The sequence below is a fragment of the Pocillopora verrucosa genome, chromosome 6 (genome assembly GCF_036669915.1).
Source record: "Pocillopora verrucosa isolate sample1 chromosome 6, ASM3666991v2, whole genome shotgun sequence".
Taxonomy (NCBI): Eukaryota; Metazoa; Cnidaria; class Anthozoa; order Scleractinia; family Pocilloporidae; genus Pocillopora; species Pocillopora verrucosa.
The window spans coordinates 1,251,571-1,273,849 of NC_089317.1; the positions used below are offsets into that span (position 1 = coordinate 1,251,571).

Consider the following 22,279-nt stretch of genomic DNA (forward strand, 5'->3'; position numbering starts at 1 on the left):
CTGCTCGCAGAAAACGCTCTCAGTTATTCTGTCTAAGAGAATGCCAAAAGCAATCTTAACGCTAACTAGTAAAACTTTTTATACATTTGAGACCAATCCTACTTCATTTCATCACATGCTTACTGCAGGATATCATCATGATGAAAGGGATTAGTGTGCGAAGTTAGAAATGTTTCAAAGTTGTTTTCTTTTCGTCGTTTAAAAACATTGAACGCTCTAATCGCTGTCAAATCAGTTAAATAGTGTTGGTCTCTGTAGCCAAGTATACAAGGGTAGGGCTTTTCTTAAGTTCCATCCTTCCCCCCGGCTCAGAGAGCACAAAGGTGAATTTCATACAATTTGAACAGTCCAATTCGCTTTACTTGGCTACAGTTATTTTATTTGGCAATTATTCAGCACGGCATGCATGATGTTGATAACAGTAAGAAATTGATCGCAATGTTTTACTTAAAGATATTGGAGCGATAAGCTTTTTATCAGCTAATAGGGCCGGCATGATGCCTTATCGGGATGAAATGAATACTGAATAGAAAACACTAAAATGATACGTGAGGTATTACATGGGAAGGAAACGGAACATCTTGGGGACGGAAACTCAGGCAAACCATGTGAAACATGACTTTTTGTACATGGTCTTTAGTTTTGCAACCGCTTAGTGCAAATCACCACAAAATTTTTTTCTACTGAGCTCTCCAAAGTGGACGAATCTTTTATCAGACGTTATATTCAAAGGGGTAAGCTAACCTCGATGATGCACGAGTGAAAATGGTTTGCAACAAAAGCATGAAACTCAACTGACCAAACACTAGCTCTTCTTATGTCAAAATAAAAAACTGTCAAGCTACGATAATGAATAAATTGACAGGTACAGTTTTGATCCGCAAAATCCTGTCGCGAGGTAATCTACTTACCTTTAAAACATAAACTATTGTATTTCTTCTACAACTGCGTGGGTGGCTTTCTTACCCTGGCCTTCCTGTTACGTTTAGACTGGGATTTAAGTTCAAGGGCAAGAAAAAGATCACGATCCCAACGTTATCTCATATTCTGTTCAATAAAAGGAATTTTAATCCTGCAATGCAGTTACATCCTGTAGTTCTGTGCAAATCAACATTTGAGCGCTTAGAAAACCCTTGCATCGCGTTTACTTCGAAAGTGGGACAAAACACACAATAACCATGTCTTCCAGGACAGGTGAGACGTTTGGGTGCATACTACGCGTATCTTTAGCCATTCCGTACTGTGCCCCTTTTTTTTGTTAGAACATCTATTTTTATTGTGCTTTCGGTGAAAAACCTATCCGTCGCAACATCAGGGTTTGTGGTACAATATTGCTCGCTGTACGGTGGTGTTTGCTATGTCGAAGTCGTTTATTATCGAGGCTATCCTCTTTACAGACAATTTGGTTTCATCAGTTGAGTTGATTAAGTCCATTAGCCACTTAAAAGATTCTAAAGCTGACACGTACGTTTCAAGCGTTAGCCCGTCGTCAAAGGAAAGTGTTTTGCCGAAAAACGGATCGAGACATGATAATCTTGCTTTTAAAGTTGTTCCATGAAACAAATTTGATATACAACGCTTTGATGGATACACCTGTACCATATTTGGGATGTTTGCGCAATATCGCATACAAACATTCAAGGGTCCAATCAAATGTGTTATCTTAATCAGTCGTAGTTTTATTATCATCTTGAGACGAGGTCGTGTCTTATAGGTCTCGTTTTTACTAGCTGATCCTGTAAGATCTTGAGTTTTGGACAAATTCATCTGCTTGGATACATCCATCATAAAAGATATGCGGAAAGGTATACCAGGGTTCCGATTTATTCAGTTCTAGTAGCTTTGGGCATTACTGACTATACAAAGTAAGCCGGAGACAAGTGAGAACTGATCACCATTTAATGGGGCCGTATGGGCACCGGGAGATTTAGGAGGACTACGCTCTATCATGCGGGCCACATGTCATGCACCTTAACGATAAATATTGGAGGGGTCCGCCTCTGAAGCGAACATGAAGTATGTTTGTAATGAAATCAAATGAAAATGCAGTTTTTAAGCCTTTTGTTGAATGTGGCTCGAAATTACATCGCTGGTGTAACTTACACGACCTTTAAATAATACTTAATCTTATCTTAAATCGTTTTGCAACATGCAGGGGCAAAATTTCCGGTATTAGTGTAAGTGATATTTAACTCTTATCCTGTACGTAGAATTTAAGGCGCATGCATGAACAGGTTAAGAATTTGCCAATGAGCGTGTGAACATGATTTGCAGCAACAACATGAAACTCAGAAAGAAAAACTGTCAAGGCTGTCATAATTAAAATTATTAATCGTCATTTGCGCAGTTTTGATTTTCAAGGTCCTGTCTCTTCCACTAATCACATGGCAACTTAACCTTCACGTGCATATAGTATTTTTTCCAGAAAATGTGCGTACGTCGTTTTCTCACGCTGGCCTTCCTGTTACATTTCTGGGGAATGAGGTCAAGCGCACGAAAGGGACCATGATCCAAATGTCACGTACGCTGTTCAATAAAAGGAGTTCTAATCCTGCAGTGCAATAGTTCGGTGTTGTTTATCATTTGAGCACTCAAAAAAAAAAACTTGAATCGCGTTTACATCGGAGGTAGGATAGAACACAAGCTAACTATGTTTTTTAGGAAAGGTAAGACGTTTAGAAGCATGCTACGTTAACTTAAGCGCACCGTGTTTGAATGTTTTTGTCATCTTTTCTTTTTCTTGTACATTCGCATAATTGCCTATTAAGCGGCGCAGCCAGCTGAGTTAACAGCCAAAAGGATTCTCTGATTGTTTTCTCGTCATTATACGGTGGTGTTTGTTACATGGTGTTACATTGTATCTGCACATTTTCACTCCGAGGGAATGATTGATAACAGCTATCATATTGAACGAAATTGTCTTAATTCCAAAACACCAAAAAGAATAGAGATTGTGACATTAAGACACCAAATCAAAGAGCTAATATAAGATAATAAGTAACGCCATACTTTATTGTAAAATAAGGCATATTAGAACCGACCAATCCAAAATCTTCTGGCGTTACGATGTTTTTGAGATCACGTACATACGTAATTTCCGTGGTGTCTTTATAATTAATTTTGGTAATAACAGTAGGTTCCTGTTCTCGCCAATGGTCTGTTTAATTAAGTGTTAATATCTCGTAAACAAATAGAAACAATGGCTCTACGACCTAAAGTAAATTGCGTAAGTACGAAGGAATGGGTTTGTTTTTAAAATAATGCGGTTGCACAGGACATGAAGTATTAATTGACAACACAGGAATAAATGTGCCGGGACATGAATATCAGGAATAGAAACTCCTGAGCAACGATCGCGCAAATGCCACGACGAAAGCTTTCCACATTGTGAGTTAAGTTGTTTAGAATAATAAAAATATAATAAAGGGACTAATTTGGCCAAATTGAAATCGGAGTGTCGGAGTCATGAATACATATTCATATGCTAATGATATGATTGTTAACTTCTTGTCTTCGTTTCAGAGTCATCTTCGCAACTCTGCGTCCATGTTGTGGTTTTGATTTTTGTGGTGTCATCTTCTGCCATTGAAATGTCGTCATGGCAACGCTTCTGGTGGTGGACCCCTGGGCAAACTTGGCCTGCCAATGTCAAAGACGTACTCAAAGACGCCTTTGGGTTGTGCAAGCAGAACAATCCTTACTGCTTCCAGCGGCTTCCTTCATGGGCGGAAGAAGATGCTACAGAACTTCTAGCTGTTGACTCGGACGGAACTGTCTATCAGTGGAAGTTTGACTCAAAGAACCCAACTGCGCATTCTGTCTGGCAAGCTTTTCACGATCATCAAGAAACACCACATGGAAAAATTATGGACAAGCAAGCGTGGGATCCCCTAGTAGTGGAGGGAAATGAGGTTAAAGCAACGCAAGACTCTTTCATGTATCGAGAACAGAATGGTGTGAAGTCATTGCTTCTGGATGATGATAACTGTGACTGCTTGTCAACCCTGAGCATGGGTCATGGGATGTGTAACGCTGGTCACTCCACCTCGTACAGCAAGCCTAACGTATTTGGTGTCGATAAACTGTACGACCCAGGCTGTCGCGGACCATCTCCAAGTTATGGCCTTTCACTGTACTTTCGAGCAGCCAAAAAGCTTACTCTGGAAGACTTTGGTGGGGGATGGAGAGCATTCTGGTGGTGGGAAAAGGATTTAACTTGGCCACAACACGTAAGAGATATCCTTGGAAGCCCATATGGTTCATGTGAGGAGTTCCACGTGTACTGCTTTCAGCGTTTACCCTCCTGGTTGAAGGAAAATGACACGGAGCTTCTTGCACTTGACTCTTTGGGAACAGTCTATAAATGGTCCTTTAATCCGAAGAACACTGTCGCGCATGCGGCTTGGCTTGCATTTCATGATCATCAAGAAGTCCAACACAAAGATGTTCTCGACTCCAGCCCATGGGAGCCAATGGCTCTGAAGGGGAATGCACCGTCTAGTACTCAAGACTCTCTTATGTACCGTGAGCAAAACGGAGTTAAGTCTCTGCTACTTGACGACGACAACTGCGATTGTCACTCCTCACTTAGTCTTGGCCATGGTATGTGTTTAGCTGATCATTCTACCAGCTATGGCAAACCTAATGTCTACGGCGTTGACGCTCTTTATGATAACGGATGTCATGGTCCTGTGCCAAACGTCGGGCTAACTCTTTATTTCCGAGCCAAACGCCCTGATTTGTACGATTTCGGGGGAAGATGGAGAGCATTTTGGTGGTGGAATGCCGGTGTGAACTGGTCTGCCTGTGCACCGAAGAATCAAAATATCGATGTACTTGAAGACCCATATGGTAGTTGCTCTGGTGGTGCTCCGTTTTGCTTTCAGAGACTTCCTGCATGGCTCGAGGAAGATTCGACTGAAATCTTGGCAAAAGACTCAAAAAGGAACGTTTACACCTGGTCGTTTAATGCTTCTAACCCAACAGCACAAGCTGCATGGCGTGCTTTTCATAGCCATAAAGAGACAGCGGCTGGTGCAGTCCTAAATCAGAGCCCCTGGAATCCTAATGTTCTTCAAGGAAAATCTCCTATTGCTGACCAGGATTCGTTCACATATAGAGGTACAAATGGTGTAAAATCCTTGCTACTTGACGATGACAATTGCGACTGTCTCTCGACAATCCAACTTGGGGCAACTTTTTGTAGTAACCAGTTCGATCCAAATGGTCGTGGAGTAGATCTCTTGTACGACCCTACGTGCAGTCTGCCAAACCCCCACAATGGCCTGAGTCTTTTCTTTCGAGTTCCAAAACAAAAGTTAACCTTCGAGGGTTTTGGGCAGAAATGGACCGCTTTTTGGTGGTGGCCGAAAGACGGAATATGGCCAAAGGACGTGACTGATGTCTTGGAGAAGCCACATGGCGCGTGCAAGGACACAGATATCTACTGTTTTGGAAGGCTTCCAACAGATGCAAAAGAGGATAGGACAAAATTGCTCGCTATTGACACTGAAGGAAACGTATACCTTTGGAAATTCTCCTCGGCAAACCCAACAGCGCATGCGGTTTGGTCAGCCTTACACGATCACGAAGAAACACCATTTAACAAGATACAGAATAACAAAGCATGGAATCCTAAATTGCTGAAAGGAACAGCACCAAAAGCCTCTCAAGACTCCTTCATGTACCGAGCTCAAGGTGGTGTGAAGTCTTTTCTTTTGGATGATGATAACTGTGATTGTTTGTCCACCCTCAGCATGGGACATGGTATGTGCTCAGACGGATTTTCTACAAGTTATGGTCCTGTAAATCGGTATGGAGTTGACGCCCTCTACGATAATTACTGTAACACGCCGCGACCTAACGTTGGTCTGGCACTGTACTTCTCCGTGTCCGAAGAAATGGTGCACTCTTTGTCATCTTGTAAACATGGCGGAAACTGGCTGGCTTTCTGGTGGTGGACAGCAGATGCAACTTGGCCCGCTGATGAGGAAGATGTGTTAGCCTACCCCTTCGGTAATTGCAACCCGTATGGCGAATACTGCTTCGGGCGAATTCCGTCCTGGGCAAGGGAAGACTCTACTGAAATGCTTGCTATTGATTCTCAAGGAAACGAATACCTTTGGAAGTTTGACTATCACAATGCTGTTGCGCATGCGGCTTGGTTGGCTTTCCACGATCATGTGACCACTCCCGCTGGCAAAGTAGTCAACAACGTAGACAGCTGGGATCCAGTGGTTCTACAGGGAAAAACGCCAGTCGCCAAGCAAGACTCATTTATGTACCGTGAACAGCATGGCGTCAAGTCCATTCTGATGGATGATGACAACTGTGATTGTAAAACGACGCTGAATATTGGTCATGGGATGTGTCTGGCCGGGCATAGCACCAGCTATGGTCCTGCAAATCAGTTTGGTGTAGATGCTCTTTACGACCCCGGCTGCAATGTTCCTCGTCCAGAAGTTGGGCTGACGCTTTACTTTCGGGCAAAATAACTTATGCAATACATGGGCAAGTGAGGGAAACTTTGTAGAAGTAACAAACTAATTATTAGGTTTACCAAGATTTAGGTTGAAGGTGCCTCTTTTCTCTGCCTAGATTTCAGAAATGCACTGGACCCTATCGTGGTTGATCATCATGATAAAGGTCATTACTGCGTGCTTAACATGTTTGATTATGCGCAATAACGCTAAGTAAAATTTTTAGATAACTAGTTCGAGTGCCAGACTTTGTTGTAATAAACGACCAATAACTTTGTAAACAATTATAAAACTTGCTCATGTATTCCAGCCATAGCATGGTTGCCGTATGTCTTAACAGCTATCCTGGTCTAATTCAGAACAACCACACCAAAGGGAAACCACTATGTGAAAGTATGCTGTTTTTGTCAAATCCCCCGTGTTAACAAAAAAATCTACCAATCTCAATAAATGACACGAACAATCATTTCATGCCCATGCTTTTCTCGACATTTACCAATCTCAGTGAAGGCATTCTTAGTTGAGTCCACAGCTTTTGTGACTCGCGATTGGTATACCCATTAGTTTGTGAATGCGTGATACTTTATCCCTACTCAAGTCATTGTTTCAATATGGATTCAGCAATCGAGTGTTGAGATGAAGTGATTCCTCGACAGCATTCTTTGCGACACGTCATCGCCATTCGAAAATTTAACAACACTACGACTCGGTTACGTCTTGGACTATTCAGCTGAAAACAAAATCCAAACTTAGCTTTTACTTTGACGGGGGATACCTTGAATTGACTGATTAATTTTTGTACCGTCAAGTCCAATATAAATAGAACGATTATGAGGTCAAAATACAAGTTTCACTTCAAGTTTTTACTTTTCTAAGAAAATTAATAACTCATATATTCACAAAACCTTTTCCCGCTCATTGGATTTACTTGATTTTCACAGAACTCACATTTGGAGAATTATTTTAAATTTATCATAAACTCTTAATTTTCAAAATATACGGCATTTTTGTGTTTATCAATTAATTAAAACGACTCGCTAGTCCTAGAGACTGACAGCGTAAAAGAAAGAGGTAAAATATCGATAAAAGAGAGCCCAAGGCCACTTCTCGCATATACCTGTTCACGTATCCTTTAGCTAACTCTAAAAGCGTTTGAAACGAGCAACAAACCATTTTTTGAACCAAAAACTAACCTCAATATCTCAATCGCAATGGTCTGTGAAAGCTTGCCGGAAAATGTGGAAAGGAGCTTACCCCAAAGGGCTTTGAACGAGAAACACTAGTACATACTTTACGGAGGCCACAATTCCCGTCAAAATTGCCAAATGAAAGTATTTCACTGAAAGAGAGTTACTGAAAGTGAAAGTATTGTTAACGCCTGCGCGTCTAACAGCCTGAAATATCACCTGGTTAAGGCAAGGACCGAGACAAGTAGAAACTTCTTGTTGACCGCACAGTCAACCTTAAAATGACAAAAGTTCGTATGATTTTCACCTAAAATTCGTGCAGTTCTCTCGCTCTTTTGCATCTGACCGCCATGTGTTACTCTTTGTAAGCCACGGCTGGTGCCGCGGTAACGCCATTTTCCGCTGACCATTGATAACGAGGGTGTTTGAAAGTTAACAGGCTCGTCACTACCAAATCCAAAATGGCGCTGAACTGTTACGTCAGACATGCGTACCATTCTCCACATCAATCTCACCTGTGGCTCTAAGCCGATCATAGAGCTCGTCCCAGGCGGACGCGGTTCCCGTCATGTCGGACGAACTGCTGATTAAACTGTTTCTACTTTCTGTGTTGTTGTTCTTTCTAGAGGCACTGTTGTCTTTTGAGTTTTCGCTCAACCAGTCTTCTAGATCATCGAGTGTTTTTAGCCCTTTGATACTTGAGACGATAGACCTGTCACCTTCCTTCTCGCTTCTAAAAGGCAGAGAAGTATAATGCATAAGTAAGTAAATAAAGTTTACACATTGAACAGAAAGTGGCAGGCGCTGTGGCCTGATGTCTAGAGGACTGGGTCGACCCTAACCGGATCATCGTGTTGTGTTCCTAAGCAAGATTCTTTACTCTACTGGCGACTGTCTCCACTGAGGAGTATAAATGGGTAGTGGTCTTTTTCTCAGGTAAAACTGATGAGAAGTACTGGGAAGTAACCTGCAATGAACTGTAATCTCATCTAGAAGTATTATCATTTTCCTTGATAAGAAACTAGCACATCGCAGTTTACGGTATTTCATTGAGATGTCCCGACAGTTCGCTGGTACCCATTTGTACCCCTGGGTGGACAGAGGCTTTGTAATTATAAGGTGTTTCCCTGCAGAACACCATACAGAGTTTGGGCCTCGAACAAGGACCTCCCAGATTTCCTTCAAAGAGACAGAATGTATCATAAGGTATCTCGCGCAATATTGCGGTTTATAGAGGACGCCATAGCAAATTTGCCCCTGTTCGCCTCCATCAACACGACCTCAACAGCCCCACAGAGTAAAACACGCTCGCCCCAAAATTTTCACCGAGTTTCTTTGCGGTGGGACGTGCTTTATCTTAAGAGGAGGGGAATAATAAACGTCTTAGAAAAGATCCGATTAGGTCGAATTCATCAGATAGGGAAAACTTTCTTCTGTTGCGAAACGATTCGAAGATTTGGGGGCGCACTGATAAAGGAAGGGAAGAACTTGTCGTAACGAACGGGCTGAACTTCTCGACATAGGCGCAAGCTAGTGCAAAGTGAACTTGATGGAACGAAACCTCCAAATACCAATATTACGACGCATTGAGCAGGGCCTGCGCTCAAGTTAGAAAGATGTACACAGTTTACTTCAACGACTCACCTTGTGGTCACACTTTGTGGTGCTTTAACGTGATTTTGATTCACGAATGGGCTTTGGCATGTGCAGCCGGCGAGGGCTTCCTGTAACTCGTGCACGCGACGTCTGTACCTGTCTTCTAGCTTTTGATAAGCATTGGCTACTTTTCTTTGTTCCTCGTATTTCTGCCTCAATTCTCTCTTCTCCATTTCGTATTTCGCGATCAATTCCTTGTTTTCATTTTTTAAATTCTCTATAAATTTCGAATAATATTCTTCCAAGTTCGGCCTCGCGAAACCTCTCGGTTCGTTCTTCGTTTCATTTTCGTGAATCATTCTGTCTTCCGGTGCATCCAAAGCCTTTATTGATCCTAAATTATTTCGCTCTGTTTCAACACCAATTTTTTCATCTAGGGGCGTATTTCCTGAAGTTTCCGATGAATGTATAGCTGGGCTAGTATCAGGGGGATACAAATTCCACAAGGCAAGTCTCGTTTCGTACATTTCTCGAGCAGATTGAGACTTAGAAAGCGGTAAAGGTTCAGTGAAATTATCCTTTGTAAGATTAGCTCTAGAAGACAGTTCAAGGGCTGGACTAACAGGCGAAACCTGCGCGACTGGTACAGCCTTAGACACCGCGTAAGGTTTGGGATAATTGTGCGCACGGCCTGAAACTGGAACGTTCCACATGCGACCGTCGTTCCGTAAGCTCGTAGACTGGGTGCTTATCGGCTCAACAGGTTGACCCGGTTTTTCCGAAGAAGCAACTGTGATCCTAGTCAATCCTTCGCCCTTTGTGAGCTCGTCAGATCTCGCTGTCTTACGCTCTCGGTTATGCTCGGATTCCGGCCGAGTTTGAACGACTCCTTCCGAGCGAACGAATTGTATGGATGTTTCATTACGCTCGAAAACCTCATCATGGATGTCCCCGTCTTCCAAGTCAGTTCTCCCCGTCCTGTCGAATTCTTTACGTTTTTTTACCCTCATGCTTGTGGGAGGTTGTCGTGAATCTTGGTTAAGCACAACGTTGTTGTTTCTCTGTTCACTGTCCAAGCTTTCAAGCCCTTTCTCTGGAATCTTGTTCACCCCATAGCCAGCGTGGCTTACTACACAGGTCTCCTCTTTCACCAACTGACGTTCTAATGTGTCCACAGCCTTAACACTCACAATCCCGATCGCTGTGTGACGCTTCGGTTTATTCTCGGCTTTTTCTTCGGTAACGCGATCAATCTGTTGTCGGAACCCGACAACGCCGATTGTGCGATGCCTTTTGCCTTTGATCGGGGATCGCTCTCGTATTTCAGAGTTAACTGACGGCGTGCTGCCCTTATCGGTGACCTCAATCACCTTTATCGGCGTTCTTTCGACTGGCTCATACTGAGATACGGCTTGCTTGCCATCCACAACTCTGTTCACGACTGAAAATTGTTTGTGAGCAGTCGGAGATGACCCAGCCCAGTTCCCATCCCTTGACAGCTCTCGCGGTGACGTTTGTGGGCTTTGCGCGTTTCGCGCCTTTTCGTTTACGGGGCGTTTCAGGTAAATCTGGGCATGCGCAGTCGCCTTGGCGCTCTTGGCATGTTTGGCTATTTCGTTTTCATGCAGTTTGATAAGCTCCTGAAGACTTAAGCGATGCGTGGCGAGCATATCAGCGCTTACAGAGCCGTTAATGTAACTCCACTGACCATGCGCTGTCAATGTGTAACTCTTATCAGGCGCTCGTAAGGGACCATCTGCTTCGTTTCTGCTAATCCTTGACTCAATAGTCGTTTCTACAACAGCCATGTCTTCTACTAAACTCTGTGGATACGGGGGTTTCGGCGGTGCAACCTCGTGGCCATGGTCTTGTTCACCGTGGGTAATGCGATCCTTCGGAGAGTGGACATACGCAAACTTGGGCCATGTTTGAGCCTTTACGCGCCTCCGTTCTCTATCATTCATTTCGTGCAGTTCTTCAAATGATTCCGTGGAAAATTCGCCGCTGAAACGTTTCGCTAAATCTTTCACTGACGGGCTCAGTTGTCCAGTGGTGTCTTCATCATCTCGCGTCCAAGAATTTCGTGGCGATTGAGTAGGTGTGGATGAAACTTGCGTGACAGAAGGGTACACCTGAGAAACGTTGTTGGCGGAGTCTGTGACGTTGTGATTGTATAACCGACTTGGAACAGATGTCGTGACATGATGACCAGAAGAGTAAGGCGTAGCTTGAACGAAAACATGAGAATTGTGTGAACGATGAGGTTGAGCGTTGACGCGAATGGCGTGACCCGAGTACTGGGTCACTGGTGCGGCAGAGATAAAGGTTGCATTCGTAGTCGAAATGTGTTCGGAAATCTTCGGAGATTGTTTTAAGTAAACTTCTTTGTGAACTGTCTGGCGTTGATGGTCTCTGTGCCTGTGGAACTTATCTGGGGAACTGGTGCCTTGTGACCCAGATCCCCCGTGACCTCTCACGGCATGGTGACTCAATGAGTTCGTGGACTGTTGCCAAGACGCACTAGAGGAGCTTAAACTTGATTGGCTAAAACGCCTTAGTACAAGGGACCCATATGGGGATCGTTCTGTCATGTCATATGCGGAGTCAACCCCATGACGGTCCCTCTCACCCTCATCCGCAGAGGACCCCACTTGGGAGCTGAAACTCGACGACAACGACCTTGACAATTCAAAATGTCTACTTCTGCGGTCTCTGAAGCCAGTGCTTTTATAACCAGATTTCGACGAACGTGTATCGTTTGAGAAGCTATGGTAATCACGCCCAGGAATACAGTTGTTCTTCTGATTGTTTCGATCCAAAGATATTTCATGTATGCTTTGTGGTCTCTCTTTGAATTTTCTTTCCGGACTTTCAGCTCCGTACCAGCTCTGAGGTCGACCATGTTTTCTCATGTCGCCAGTATCAGATTTTCTGTAGAACTGTTGACTGCCATCCTGCCTGTGATCGTAGAAGGGTGGCACTTTTCTCAGAGACCTGCTGAGCCAGAAAACATCATAAGTACTTCTACAATTGAAAGATGAAGTATTTAAGACAATGACACTCCCTGCCACCCTCCCCCTCCAAAGGGTATCAAGTCCATCACACAGTCACCCCCCCTGACATTAAGTCAGTTTCTTTGCCAATTTACTGTCATCCCTATATAATCCACCATGGAGAGGGGCACTGAAAGATACAGGGAAGAGGGGGGAAGAGTGGTAACCTACAATGGACTCCTATGTAAGCAGTATCTGCACCTAATCCAATGAGCAACAATACTGCTAAAAGCTTTATACTTTAAAAATTAAGATACACCTTGGAGAAAAGAACCACCAGACTAGATAGCTGTCTTTACCCACCACTCAGTATATGTAATAATTGTACAAATATTGGATAGCTTGACCATTCAGCGAGTCTATGCAACAAATATACACACACTAAAAGCCTGACGAGCATACAATAAGCTCTTGCAAGAGGACAAGATGACGTGACATGTCATGGCACAGTAATAAAAAGTGTTTCTTAACAAAATTCAACTGCTCTGGGCTGTGATTTCTTTACTCTTACAATAACGCAAGGAACAGCCAAAGCTAGTAGTTAAGGGAATTCTAGGTGAGCAAGCCTCATAAAATATCAACATACTTCCCCATTTAATTTTCTCACACAGGCTGCACATCTCAATGCCCCCTTAATTTGCTTGCTATGCTTCAACTCAGCTCATATCTATAAACATTACTGGCATGGCAAGTTTTCAAATTTTCAAACGCTGAATTATTAAAGGAACATAGCATAGGAAAAACATTGATCGACAAGATGTTGGTTTAGCAAGTAAAAGGCACATTTATCATTCAAGAACCACTTCAACTCGCTGGACTTTGTGCTGTTCATTGAACATTACAGAAAATGTATTTCTGTTAAATTATCTAATAATGCAGAGCACAATTTCATTCCTTTTTTTCTAGTGAATTATTAAATGCCATACAAGCATACTTGCCTTTTGTACATGATTTGAAACCTGTTCTAAATTTGCCTGCTCAGAATCCAGCATGCTTGCTACAACATGTGTGGAATGCATTCTTGTCTTAACAGGGGTCATGCAATATGGGCAGAGAACAATAAGCTTGTTCAGACATGATTACCCTTCATACTAATATCATTTCCTATGCTCATTAATTTGATACTGGGTTTAACATTCTAATGCAACACTCTTGAAAAAAGGTAAACAATAATGAATGGGTTTATACACTGCAGTGAAATGAGTTCCGTTGTGTGAACATTTCCAGCTCCACAGTTTAGCACTAGTCTCCCTCACAGCTGTTTCCTGTGTTGTCATGCAAGGCTCCCCTTTGTAGGGAGGAAAGTCTTGAATGAAGACACTGAAAACAGCCAAGAGGGATACACATAGAAATGGCTTTAACATCAAATTTTGTTTGTTAACACAAAGTTAATTGGCATCAAAGGTAATTGACTTAGAAATTGAATTGGGTCATTTTTGCATGACAACAGACTGTAATTAAATACACATCAACATATTCATTAGTGACTTAATTTTAGACACACTAATATAGGAAGATATAAATTCATCCCCAATTAACCTTGAGGAAACATGTATGTTTTTCCATGAAAGTGTATAAAACGTCCACATTTAAGACAACATCTCTCAAGTACAAATTATTTCAATTAAGAATGATTTTTTTTTTATATTTGGAAGCACTGGTTTTCTTAGTGAATTATTTGACACTATGTATCAAACACAAATAATTTACCAACCCAAAAATATCTCGATAATATTGAAAAAAACAAAAACTTTAAGGTCAAAAATAGATTTATGATAAATTTCACTGGTTGTCTTTAAATAGAAATTCTGGATATTTTTGGCATCATAAAAGATTGACCACCAATTTCTAAAAGACTATAATTATTGAAAAGGTAAATTTATCAAACAAGTTCAGACTTGTCTATGTGCCTACTGCGTTAAAACCCAGCCATCAATAAGGCATTGTTGATTGTTCAAAACAGGAAGTGACTAATAGCCATTAGAATGAGCCATAAGTGTTATGTTAACGTGACCTTGTCGTCCGTAACATTCGTTAAGGGGAATAAAAATAACTTCTGATAAGCATGATAAACCGAGCCAAAGGCAGTGTATAAGTTGTTACATAACGGCGAAAAAAATTACCGATTTGTTTTGAAAATAAACATTGTCAAACAAAGTGTGTAAGAAGCTTTCTTCTGTAAAAAGACTCCCTCAATTTTCAGCTTCGAAAGCTAAATAAATAATCATTAAAATAAAATAAGACTTTGATACACTGCTGCGATCGATCACTTACATTCCGTATCGAATAACGTTTCATCGATTGAAGGTGAGACCCCAGACAAGGAAAAATACATCTTTAGGGGTAATCAATTAGTGTGCTTATCCGTTGATAACAACTCGCATTATGGGGTAACAATTCGATTTGTCTAACACGAAAGAAAGAGAATGAACTTACTCGTTTTCGCGGTGAGCTCTCTGATTTCCGCTCTCCATATTATTGCTCTGGCCGTAATCCTGATGTGGTTCCCGTCTGCGGCTTGGAGCAGAGGAATCATGATAGTTCACTCGATGTTTTGCCCGTGATCGCTTATTGACCGATCGTTCTAAGCGTGCTGTAAGTCGAGAGGAAGCCTCTCTCTCGGTCGAATAAATGTGCTCTTTCGATGACGCAGAACTCGGTCTCTGGGAAACTTCTTCAAGTGACATTTAAATTATGTTACAAAAGATAAGTACTCGGCATCTGTAGGACGCCAGAAATGTGGAAAACAATGATTTATCCGCTGGTATATTGTGTCTTGACTTGTGGTTTAGGATTTGGCACTTGTGAAAACATTCCAGACATTCTTTTACAGCTTAGCAGCCCGGTGATGTTTGGTTTCGGCTGTGGGAACTGGAACTAGACTAATATGCAGGCCCACCAAGGTAGAAATAACGCCTGGCGGAAATTGACATTTCTCCATGAATTTCCTGCCGATTGCTTCACTTGCTGCATTCAGGAGTGTTTTAGGGAGATCTCGTCACCTCATCAAGCCGCTTTCACGAAAAATAGCTTCTTCTCTGACGATGGAAAACCAGAGACTTGTGTGGGTCGATCTAGAGGTCAGTTGATTCACCAACTAATTTACTGTATTTGGTTTCAGAAACTTATCAGTTCGAAAGTGGTATGCAGAAGAATGGTATAGTCTAGTTATCGATCGAGATGCATGTGCTGCGTTTTGGAAACAAACTTAATGAGGAAGCTTGCCGCAGATTTATCTTTGCAAATCTTTTTAATTCACTATATGTCTAGGTAAGGTTATGATGAAACATTCTAATCGCCAATTTGGCGACTAATTTTCAGGATTTGGTTGCCAATTGAAAGTGAAAAATTTAGTCGCATTGGCGCCTGTATTAGGCGCAATTTCACGCCCTGGCATTACGGTTACTTGATTCACTTAACAAGCCTTACTTTATAAACGACTGTAAATAGGTAAAAATCGTATAATTTATGTGAACTGCGGTTGAAGAAAAGAATATGGAAGCGATCCTTGCAGTTATGAACACTACTTAAGTAGCAGTAAAAATAAGGCCTGAAAAAGTTCAGGCCCATATGAGATTTGAACCCATGACCTCAACCAGTGCTCCCAGCTCCCAGTTAGCATGTTACATCAGTTGGTAGAGTACCGCACCAGTAAATAACAGTTAAGAAAAGTGATTACATAGGACTATTAAAGCAAACAATAAAAGTTGCATTAAAGCTAACCTGCAGGCAAATATTACCTTACTTTTTTGTGACCAGTGCACAGAGGAGGTTTCTCTCATCCATAAGAGATTTCAGACAAGCAGTTTTAAGATGAAGGTCAACCTCATTGTCTACTACACAGTTTTTATTGAAACAGAAATTTTTTTAAATTAGTAAAACAAGGGTAGATTGTCTGGTTTTGTGGTTGCTGTTTTTGTGTTTTGCTGAAAATGATCTTTTATTCCCTCTTCAACTCAACCTTGTTGCTGCTGGTTTGGCCATCAAGATGACAGGTAATTAAAGCTTTTCCTTTGTCCGTTATTGAAGCACAATAAACTCTCTTACTCCTATTAACCCCTCACTCCCAAGAACTCAATAGTAACTCTCCTTGCTGTTTGCCATACAGTTCTTATGATGTTAGTTCAGAGAATTTGGTATTTGATCAACTAATAATCCTTTTACTGATATTTTTATTTATTCTCATGACTTGTATTCTTGATATTGTATTGATATTGTAAGGAGAAATTCTACTTTGGTCACTCAAGGAAGTCAAAAAGTTAAAATTTCACCAAGAAGTTGGGAGGATAACTTACATTAATGAACCATAGAATCCTCTCCTGTAAAATCTTGTCCTGAATTCTGTTACTTAACCTGAAATTCAAAGATTTGATCAATATGGAATTAAGAAATACTGATTCACATGTTGAACCCTCTTAACACTTGTGATGATTAATTTTAGTGAAGAAGACTGTAGAGAGTGGTATTGGACAGAGCTAAAACTTTTAACATCTCTTCTTTAGGTCTTGACATCGATGAGTGTCATATTATAGAAATGGCATGCCTGATCACAGATGAAAACCTCAATATTGTGGCAGAGGTAATGTATGTCCAAGAATAATATAGACTGAAATGATAAAATGATCTATGTGGGTTAGCTGCAAAGCCTGAAAGAAAATTCAGGTTTTGACAAGAGCCAAACCCATGCTTGCTAGATACTACAACTTGTTGGAAGCTTCCATCAACAGAGCCATGAGGTGACATGTTGTGAGAAAGGCAAATTCAGGGAGGTCCATAGTATTATTCAATGAAGTAAATGATATTTTGATGTTCTGAAGGAATAGAAAGGAAGAGATGATTAAGAAGTGTGGTTTAACTGATGGGCAGCTTATCTTGGTCTACTGTAGCATCATCAGAGATCAAATTGAGTCGGTTCAAAAGAGGGCTCTAAAAACCATTTCCCATTTATGAGTTATGAGGATGCGCTTAAGAAGTCAGGCTTAATTAATCTATGCCAGAGGAGGGAGGACGCGTGCGTCACTTTCCTTAAGCGAAGTTACTACTCTTCTGACCTACTACGAAATCTAGTACCGCGATGTCAATTTTCAAGACCATATGCCCCTAGGGCAGGAAGAACTGTGTCTGTACCTACCTCCTCAAGATCTATTAGATTTGGAAATTTTTGTACTATGAAATATCAGAATCATGTGTAATATACTTAACTGCAATTTATCTTATTACTTACAGTATTTAATGTTTACACAATATTTAATATTTATATTTAATTGATATCTAAAATAGTTCTATGTATGCATAATGTAGAAGTATTTGTAAATTTTGACCCGCCTTGTAATTCAGTTTCTACTGCAAGAAGGCTGAATAAACGATCATCATCATCATTATCACAGTTAAGCTGCAAAGTTATTTTTATTTTGATACATGTGTTTTTCTAATTAAAGGCACCTGACTTAGTAATTCATCAGCCAAACTCAGTCTTAGAAGCCATGGATGAATGGTGTGTCAAACATCATGGAGAGGTAAAGATGCATAGATTTTGGCTCATAATTAACAATTGGTTCATACTTCAGCATGCGTTCATCGAGATATGAAGCATGCAGGAAGTTTGGAGAGCACGAAAGATGTGTAAGAGTTGCTCAAGGTGTAGCCAAGAGCAACTCTAGCTTCTTGAGTGCTCTCCAAACTTCCCAAATGCTTCATATCTTGACGAACCCACAGCTAATGCATGAACCAATTATTGTTTTATAACATTTTCAACCCGATGGAAAATTTTTTTTCTTGAGGGATTTGTTTGCTGACGTCATGAGCATGCACAATAGGAATATGAAATACACTTGTGCAATCAAATTTGATTACACAAATTTACAAGCTATGTTATAACTTTTATTTGACCCTATACACAATAAAATAAGTATACATATTCTGCATACTGTTTCAGTACCTTTATGTACAAAAATTTCAATGCTGTAATGTATCTTTGCATAGCCCTTTAACTCCCAAGATCTCATTTAGTAATCCTCCTTATTGTCTGCCATACAGTTCTTGTGATGTTAGTTTGGAGAACTAGGTGTTGGATCAACTAATAATTCCCTAATCATGGGAGGTAAAAGGTTAACCCTCTAATCCTTAATATCAGTGACTAGCATCTGATCTCTCCTTAAAATATCACCCCTGAATCAAACATTGAAAGGAAATGATCACCAACTAAAGCAGTTTTTGTTGTTAAACAAATTCACCTTGCTTGTACCTTAGGAAATGTATAGTGAACAGTATGGAGAATTTGCATACTGATGTTAGGGTGTAGAGGATTAATGCTGTGTTAATTTTCCTTCTCCTCACTCTTCAAGTCAGGTTTAACAGCTGCTGTTAAAGCATCCAAAACCAGCCTCTCAGAGGCACAACAAATTTTTCTGGAGTTTATAAAAAAACACACTCCAGCTAAGCAGTGTGCACTGGCTGGAAACAGCGTGCATTGGGATAAAAAGTTCCTGGACAAGTACATGCCTAAATTTATGAATCACCTACATTACAGAATTGTGGATGTTAGCACAGTGAAAGAACTCTGTAGGTTAGTGAACTGAAATTTTATAATTAATAATGGTTTTATGTACTTTTAATCCTTTCACTTCCAAGATCTCAGTAGTAATTCTCCCTACTGGCTGCCATACAATTCTCATGATGTTTGTTCAGAGAATTTGGTATTGGATCAGCTTATAATCCCCTAATTGATATTTTTCTTTCTACTTATCCCTTGATATTGATATTTCATTAATATTACAAAGGAGAAATCATGTCTTCATCATTCATGAGGGTTAAAGGATTAATTTATCACAATTTTAATATCTTTTTGAGTCTGTTGGTTTTATCCTGTTTTAATTTTAGGAAAGTAGAATTTACATTTCAGTTATTTACTTTTTTTATTTTTGCCTTCAATCATGTCCTTGTGATGCAAGGTTTTAAGATTCAAGGTAGTCTTTAAGTACAACCCTTTACTCCACATGTACTCATCATGTTTAATCCTTTAACTCCCAGATCAAATTTGTAATTCTCCTTACTGTCAACCATACAATTCTTATAATGTCAGTTCAGAGAATTTAGTATTGGATCAACTAATTATCCCCAAATTGATATATTTCTTTATTCTCACTACTTATTTGGTTGATATTGTATTGATATTGTAAGGAGAAATTCTCTCTTGGTCTCTCATGGGAATTAAAGGGTTAATGCACTGAATGCTGACAATGGATCAATAATGAAGTAACAATTAAAAATTAGATGGCATGTTGCCTTGCACCTTTGCAATAAGAGATCACAGATGACGTCAAAATGTGACAACAACAAAAGAGTAGCGCATGAGGCGCAGCTTAGGAAAAAAAACTTGAAAAAAAAATGGAGGCCTTATTTTCAGTACTGCTTAAGTTGTGTTCATTACTGTGAAGATTGCTTCCAAATTCATTTCTTCAACCACAGTTCACATATATGATTTCAATGTATTTAAAGTCGTTTATTCATCACTCCATGGGTTTATTACATGAACCAACATTATGATAATGACCAGCTCCCAGTTGGCTTGTTAGCTCAGTTGGTAGAGCGCTGCACCAGTATCACAGAGGTCATGGGTTCAAATCCCTTACAGGCCTAAATTTTTTTTAGACTTTATTTTCACTACTGCTTTATCTTTTAACCCCCAGAAGTGATTAACATGGAACTTCTCCCTAAAATATCCATACATTATCCTGTAAACAGGTATTGAGAAAACTCCAACTTATCAGGTAGAGTTGTTATCTTGATCAACCACTAAATTCTCATAACTGATTTATGATGAAATGTGTAGCAGCTAGAGGGGAGAATTAACAATCAGATCTTGGGAGTTGAAGGGTTAAGTGGTGTTCATTACTGCAAAGATCACTTCCAAATTCAAATTAATTTTGATTGTGTTTCCTCTATTAGGAGATGGTATCCTGAGATTTATCAACAAGTTCCCAAGAAAAAGCAAACCCACAGGTACAGTAAATAATTATTTAACTCTTCAAGTCTCAGAAGTGATTAACATGTAAATTCTCCCTATCATACCCATACATTATCCTGCACACAGGTAATGAGAATACTTGAACTTATCACCTAGACAATTTAACTTGATCTAACACCAAATTCTTGTTACTATTTTACAAGTAATTGTGTAGAAGCCAGAGAGGAGAGTTAAGAATCAGATCTTGGGAGGTAAAGGGTTAAGGACTACAATTTGAAATTGGTTAAGTGGCTAGCCTGTGCCATTATAAAATTATGTAGGGTAATTTAGTATTATCAACTGAGTTGATGACGTAAAGTGACCACTGTAAAGAGTTTCAAAGGTGACATTTTGAGCATTAGCCCCCCTTCAGAGGGAATGTACATATATATGTTCCTCATCTCCTTTGACCAAAGGCCCAGTAAAGCTGCTTGATACTATAAGGCCCAGTTGTTCAAAGAGCTAATATTATCCTATCCAAGGGATAAAAAGTTCTAGGGGATAGCTGTCAACAAAACATACCATGCTATCCACAAGACAGACTTATCGTGTTGATAGTGTCGATACCCACCCTTGGTACAACCAGGATCATTCCAAAAGATTGCCTTATTCAGTTTGAAGGAAAAATAATTTAAGGGTCTGGTGAACAAAAAGGCAATGGGGTATTATGATGATTTGTATACCACTGATTGTTAACAGGAGACAGTCATTTAAAAAGAATGCTTCTGTCAATCATTGTTTTTCCCCCTGATCTGCATTCTTTTCAAAACAGAACTTTGATTCACCAAATAGCAAATCTAACCAATAATTTGCTTTTAAATGCAGAGCCCTGGATGACATCAAAGAAAGCATTGTTGAACTTCAGTTTTACAAGCAGAAGATATTCAAGTAATAAGATGCAAAACAAAGCAGTTTCTCAATTTACTTGGAACATTTGATCAGCTGTAGAGGACAAAAATGATATCTAATATAAACCTTGCCAAAGTAAAGTGCATCTTGTAACAATTTTTTTTACTCCTTTAAAACTATTTTTGCTCCATTTTTTTAATATTTAAGACCCTTCATATTTAGCAGTATATTTTGAAAGTAACTTGGTTGATAATGTGAATAGTAAAGTGAAAAAAAACAAGAATGAATTAGTTCAATAAAATGCTGCAGACTGCCAAGTGTCTTGCGAATGATTTGGATGTGTCTATGACATCTTTCTCTGTGTCATGAGGGTGTTTGTGGAATCGGTCACTGAGTTGTCTTCCTGTTTTACCAATGTATAACTTTTTTCAATAAATACAAGATATGTAATAGATGACACTGGCAGAGATACATGTACCATGCTTCTACCAATTAGTGGAGCTCCATCTTTCTATATAAAAAACCACACACAACTCATGATTCCTCAACTTGCCCTGAAGAAGGAGTAATGCTTGTCAGCTTTAGAGTCTCCTTACAGTGGCTAATTAACATTATCACTTCAGTTTATTTTAAAAAAAAAGATTTTTAATACCCCTATCAAGGTAGCACCACAGTTTTTGATAAGAAACTTGTCCCCTTTATTCATATTTTGAAAGTATTTGAATAAAATTTAACCTCTTCACTTCTAAGATCTCAACAGAGATTCTTGTTACTCTTTCCCATACATTTCCTTCAATGTTAGTTCTGATAATTTGATGTTAGATTATTTTTTCTCATTCTAATAATGTCTTGTTGATAATGTATTGATACTGTTAGGAGAAATTACTTCTTGATCACTAAAGAAACTGGAAGACCTGAATGAATTACCTGCTTGGCTCTAATTTATCGAATTCCACAAAACTAGGCACAAAATTTCACTTTTTTTTTTTTTTTTTTTTCCGGAGAAGTGCATACATAACAAACAGCATAATTAAGTAGTATCCACTTGATTTATGTACTTTCTTGTTGTCATTGCTCTCCTTTTCAGGAGTTCACCAGAAAAATTTACCA

At 39.9% G+C, this 22,279-nt stretch overlaps 3 protein-coding genes across 8 annotated transcripts in view; 2 read left to right on the top strand and 1 right to left on the bottom strand.

Annotated features, from left to right (window-relative positions):
• Positions 1-15,121, bottom strand: part of LOC131769001 (uncharacterized) — a 25,561-nt gene extending 10,440 nt beyond the window's left edge. The window contains exons 1-3 of one of the 4 annotated variants that reach the window (XM_059084738.2): positions 14,752-15,121; positions 9,311-12,256; positions 5,370-8,399 (exon numbers count right to left, since the gene is read on the bottom strand). In XM_059084738.2, coding sequence (XP_058940721.2) covers positions 8,147-8,399; positions 9,311-12,256; positions 14,752-15,002 — 3,450 coding nt within the window. In that variant the 5' untranslated portion in view covers positions 15,003-15,121 and the 3' untranslated portion in view covers positions 5,370-8,146. Of the gene's footprint in view, positions 1-5,369; positions 8,400-9,310; positions 12,260-13,253; positions 13,317-14,751 lie in introns of those variants that run through there. The other 3 variants (XM_059084728.2, XM_066167951.1, XM_066167950.1) reach the window with 3 other exon arrangements.
• On the top strand, positions 1,067-6,945 carry LOC131769011 (uncharacterized). Of its 3 annotated transcripts, none has more exons than XM_059084757.2 (2): positions 1,067-1,194; positions 3,523-6,945. In XM_059084757.2, the coding sequence occupies exons 1-2, from the start codon at positions 1,179-1,181 to the stop codon at positions 6,492-6,494; spliced, it is 2,988 nt and encodes a 995-aa protein (XP_058940740.2). In that variant the 5' UTR covers positions 1,067-1,178; the 3' UTR covers positions 6,495-6,945. The 3 variants fall into 3 exon arrangements, with proteins under 3 accessions (XP_058940740.2, XP_058940747.2, XP_058940733.2); XM_059084764.2 differs by lacking the exon at positions 1,067-1,194 and adding an exon at positions 1,685-1,805; XM_059084750.2 differs by lacking the exon at positions 1,067-1,194 and adding an exon at positions 2,506-2,666.
• Positions 15,015-21,857, top strand: LOC131769033 (oligoribonuclease, mitochondrial-like). The gene is made up of 7 exons (XM_059084774.2): positions 15,015-15,395; positions 16,304-16,310; positions 16,818-16,894; positions 17,754-17,831; positions 18,660-18,880; positions 20,263-20,316; positions 21,146-21,857. Exons 1-7 carry the CDS (start codon positions 15,255-15,257, stop codon positions 21,210-21,212), a joined length of 645 nt encoding a protein of 214 aa, XP_058940757.2. The 5' UTR covers positions 15,015-15,254; the 3' UTR covers positions 21,213-21,857.
• The last annotated feature ends 422 nt before the right edge of the window (positions 21,858-22,279 follow it).

What these genes read in the sequence shown, in the direction of transcription:
- LOC131769033 (XM_059084774.2), top strand. Translation starts at nt 15,255, where the DNA reads ATGAATTTCCTGCCGATTGCTTCACTTGCTGCATTCAGGAGTGTTTTA. An exon ending in GTGTCAAACATCATGGAGAG is followed by an intron (nt 17,832 to 18,659) that starts GTAAAGATGCAT and finishes TCACTCTTCAAG; the next exon opens with TCAGGTTTAACAGCTGCTGT. An exon ending in ACAGTGAAAGAACTCTGTAG is followed by an intron (nt 18,881 to 20,262) that starts GTTAGTGAACTG and finishes TTCCTCTATTAG; the next exon opens with GAGATGGTATCCTGAGATTT.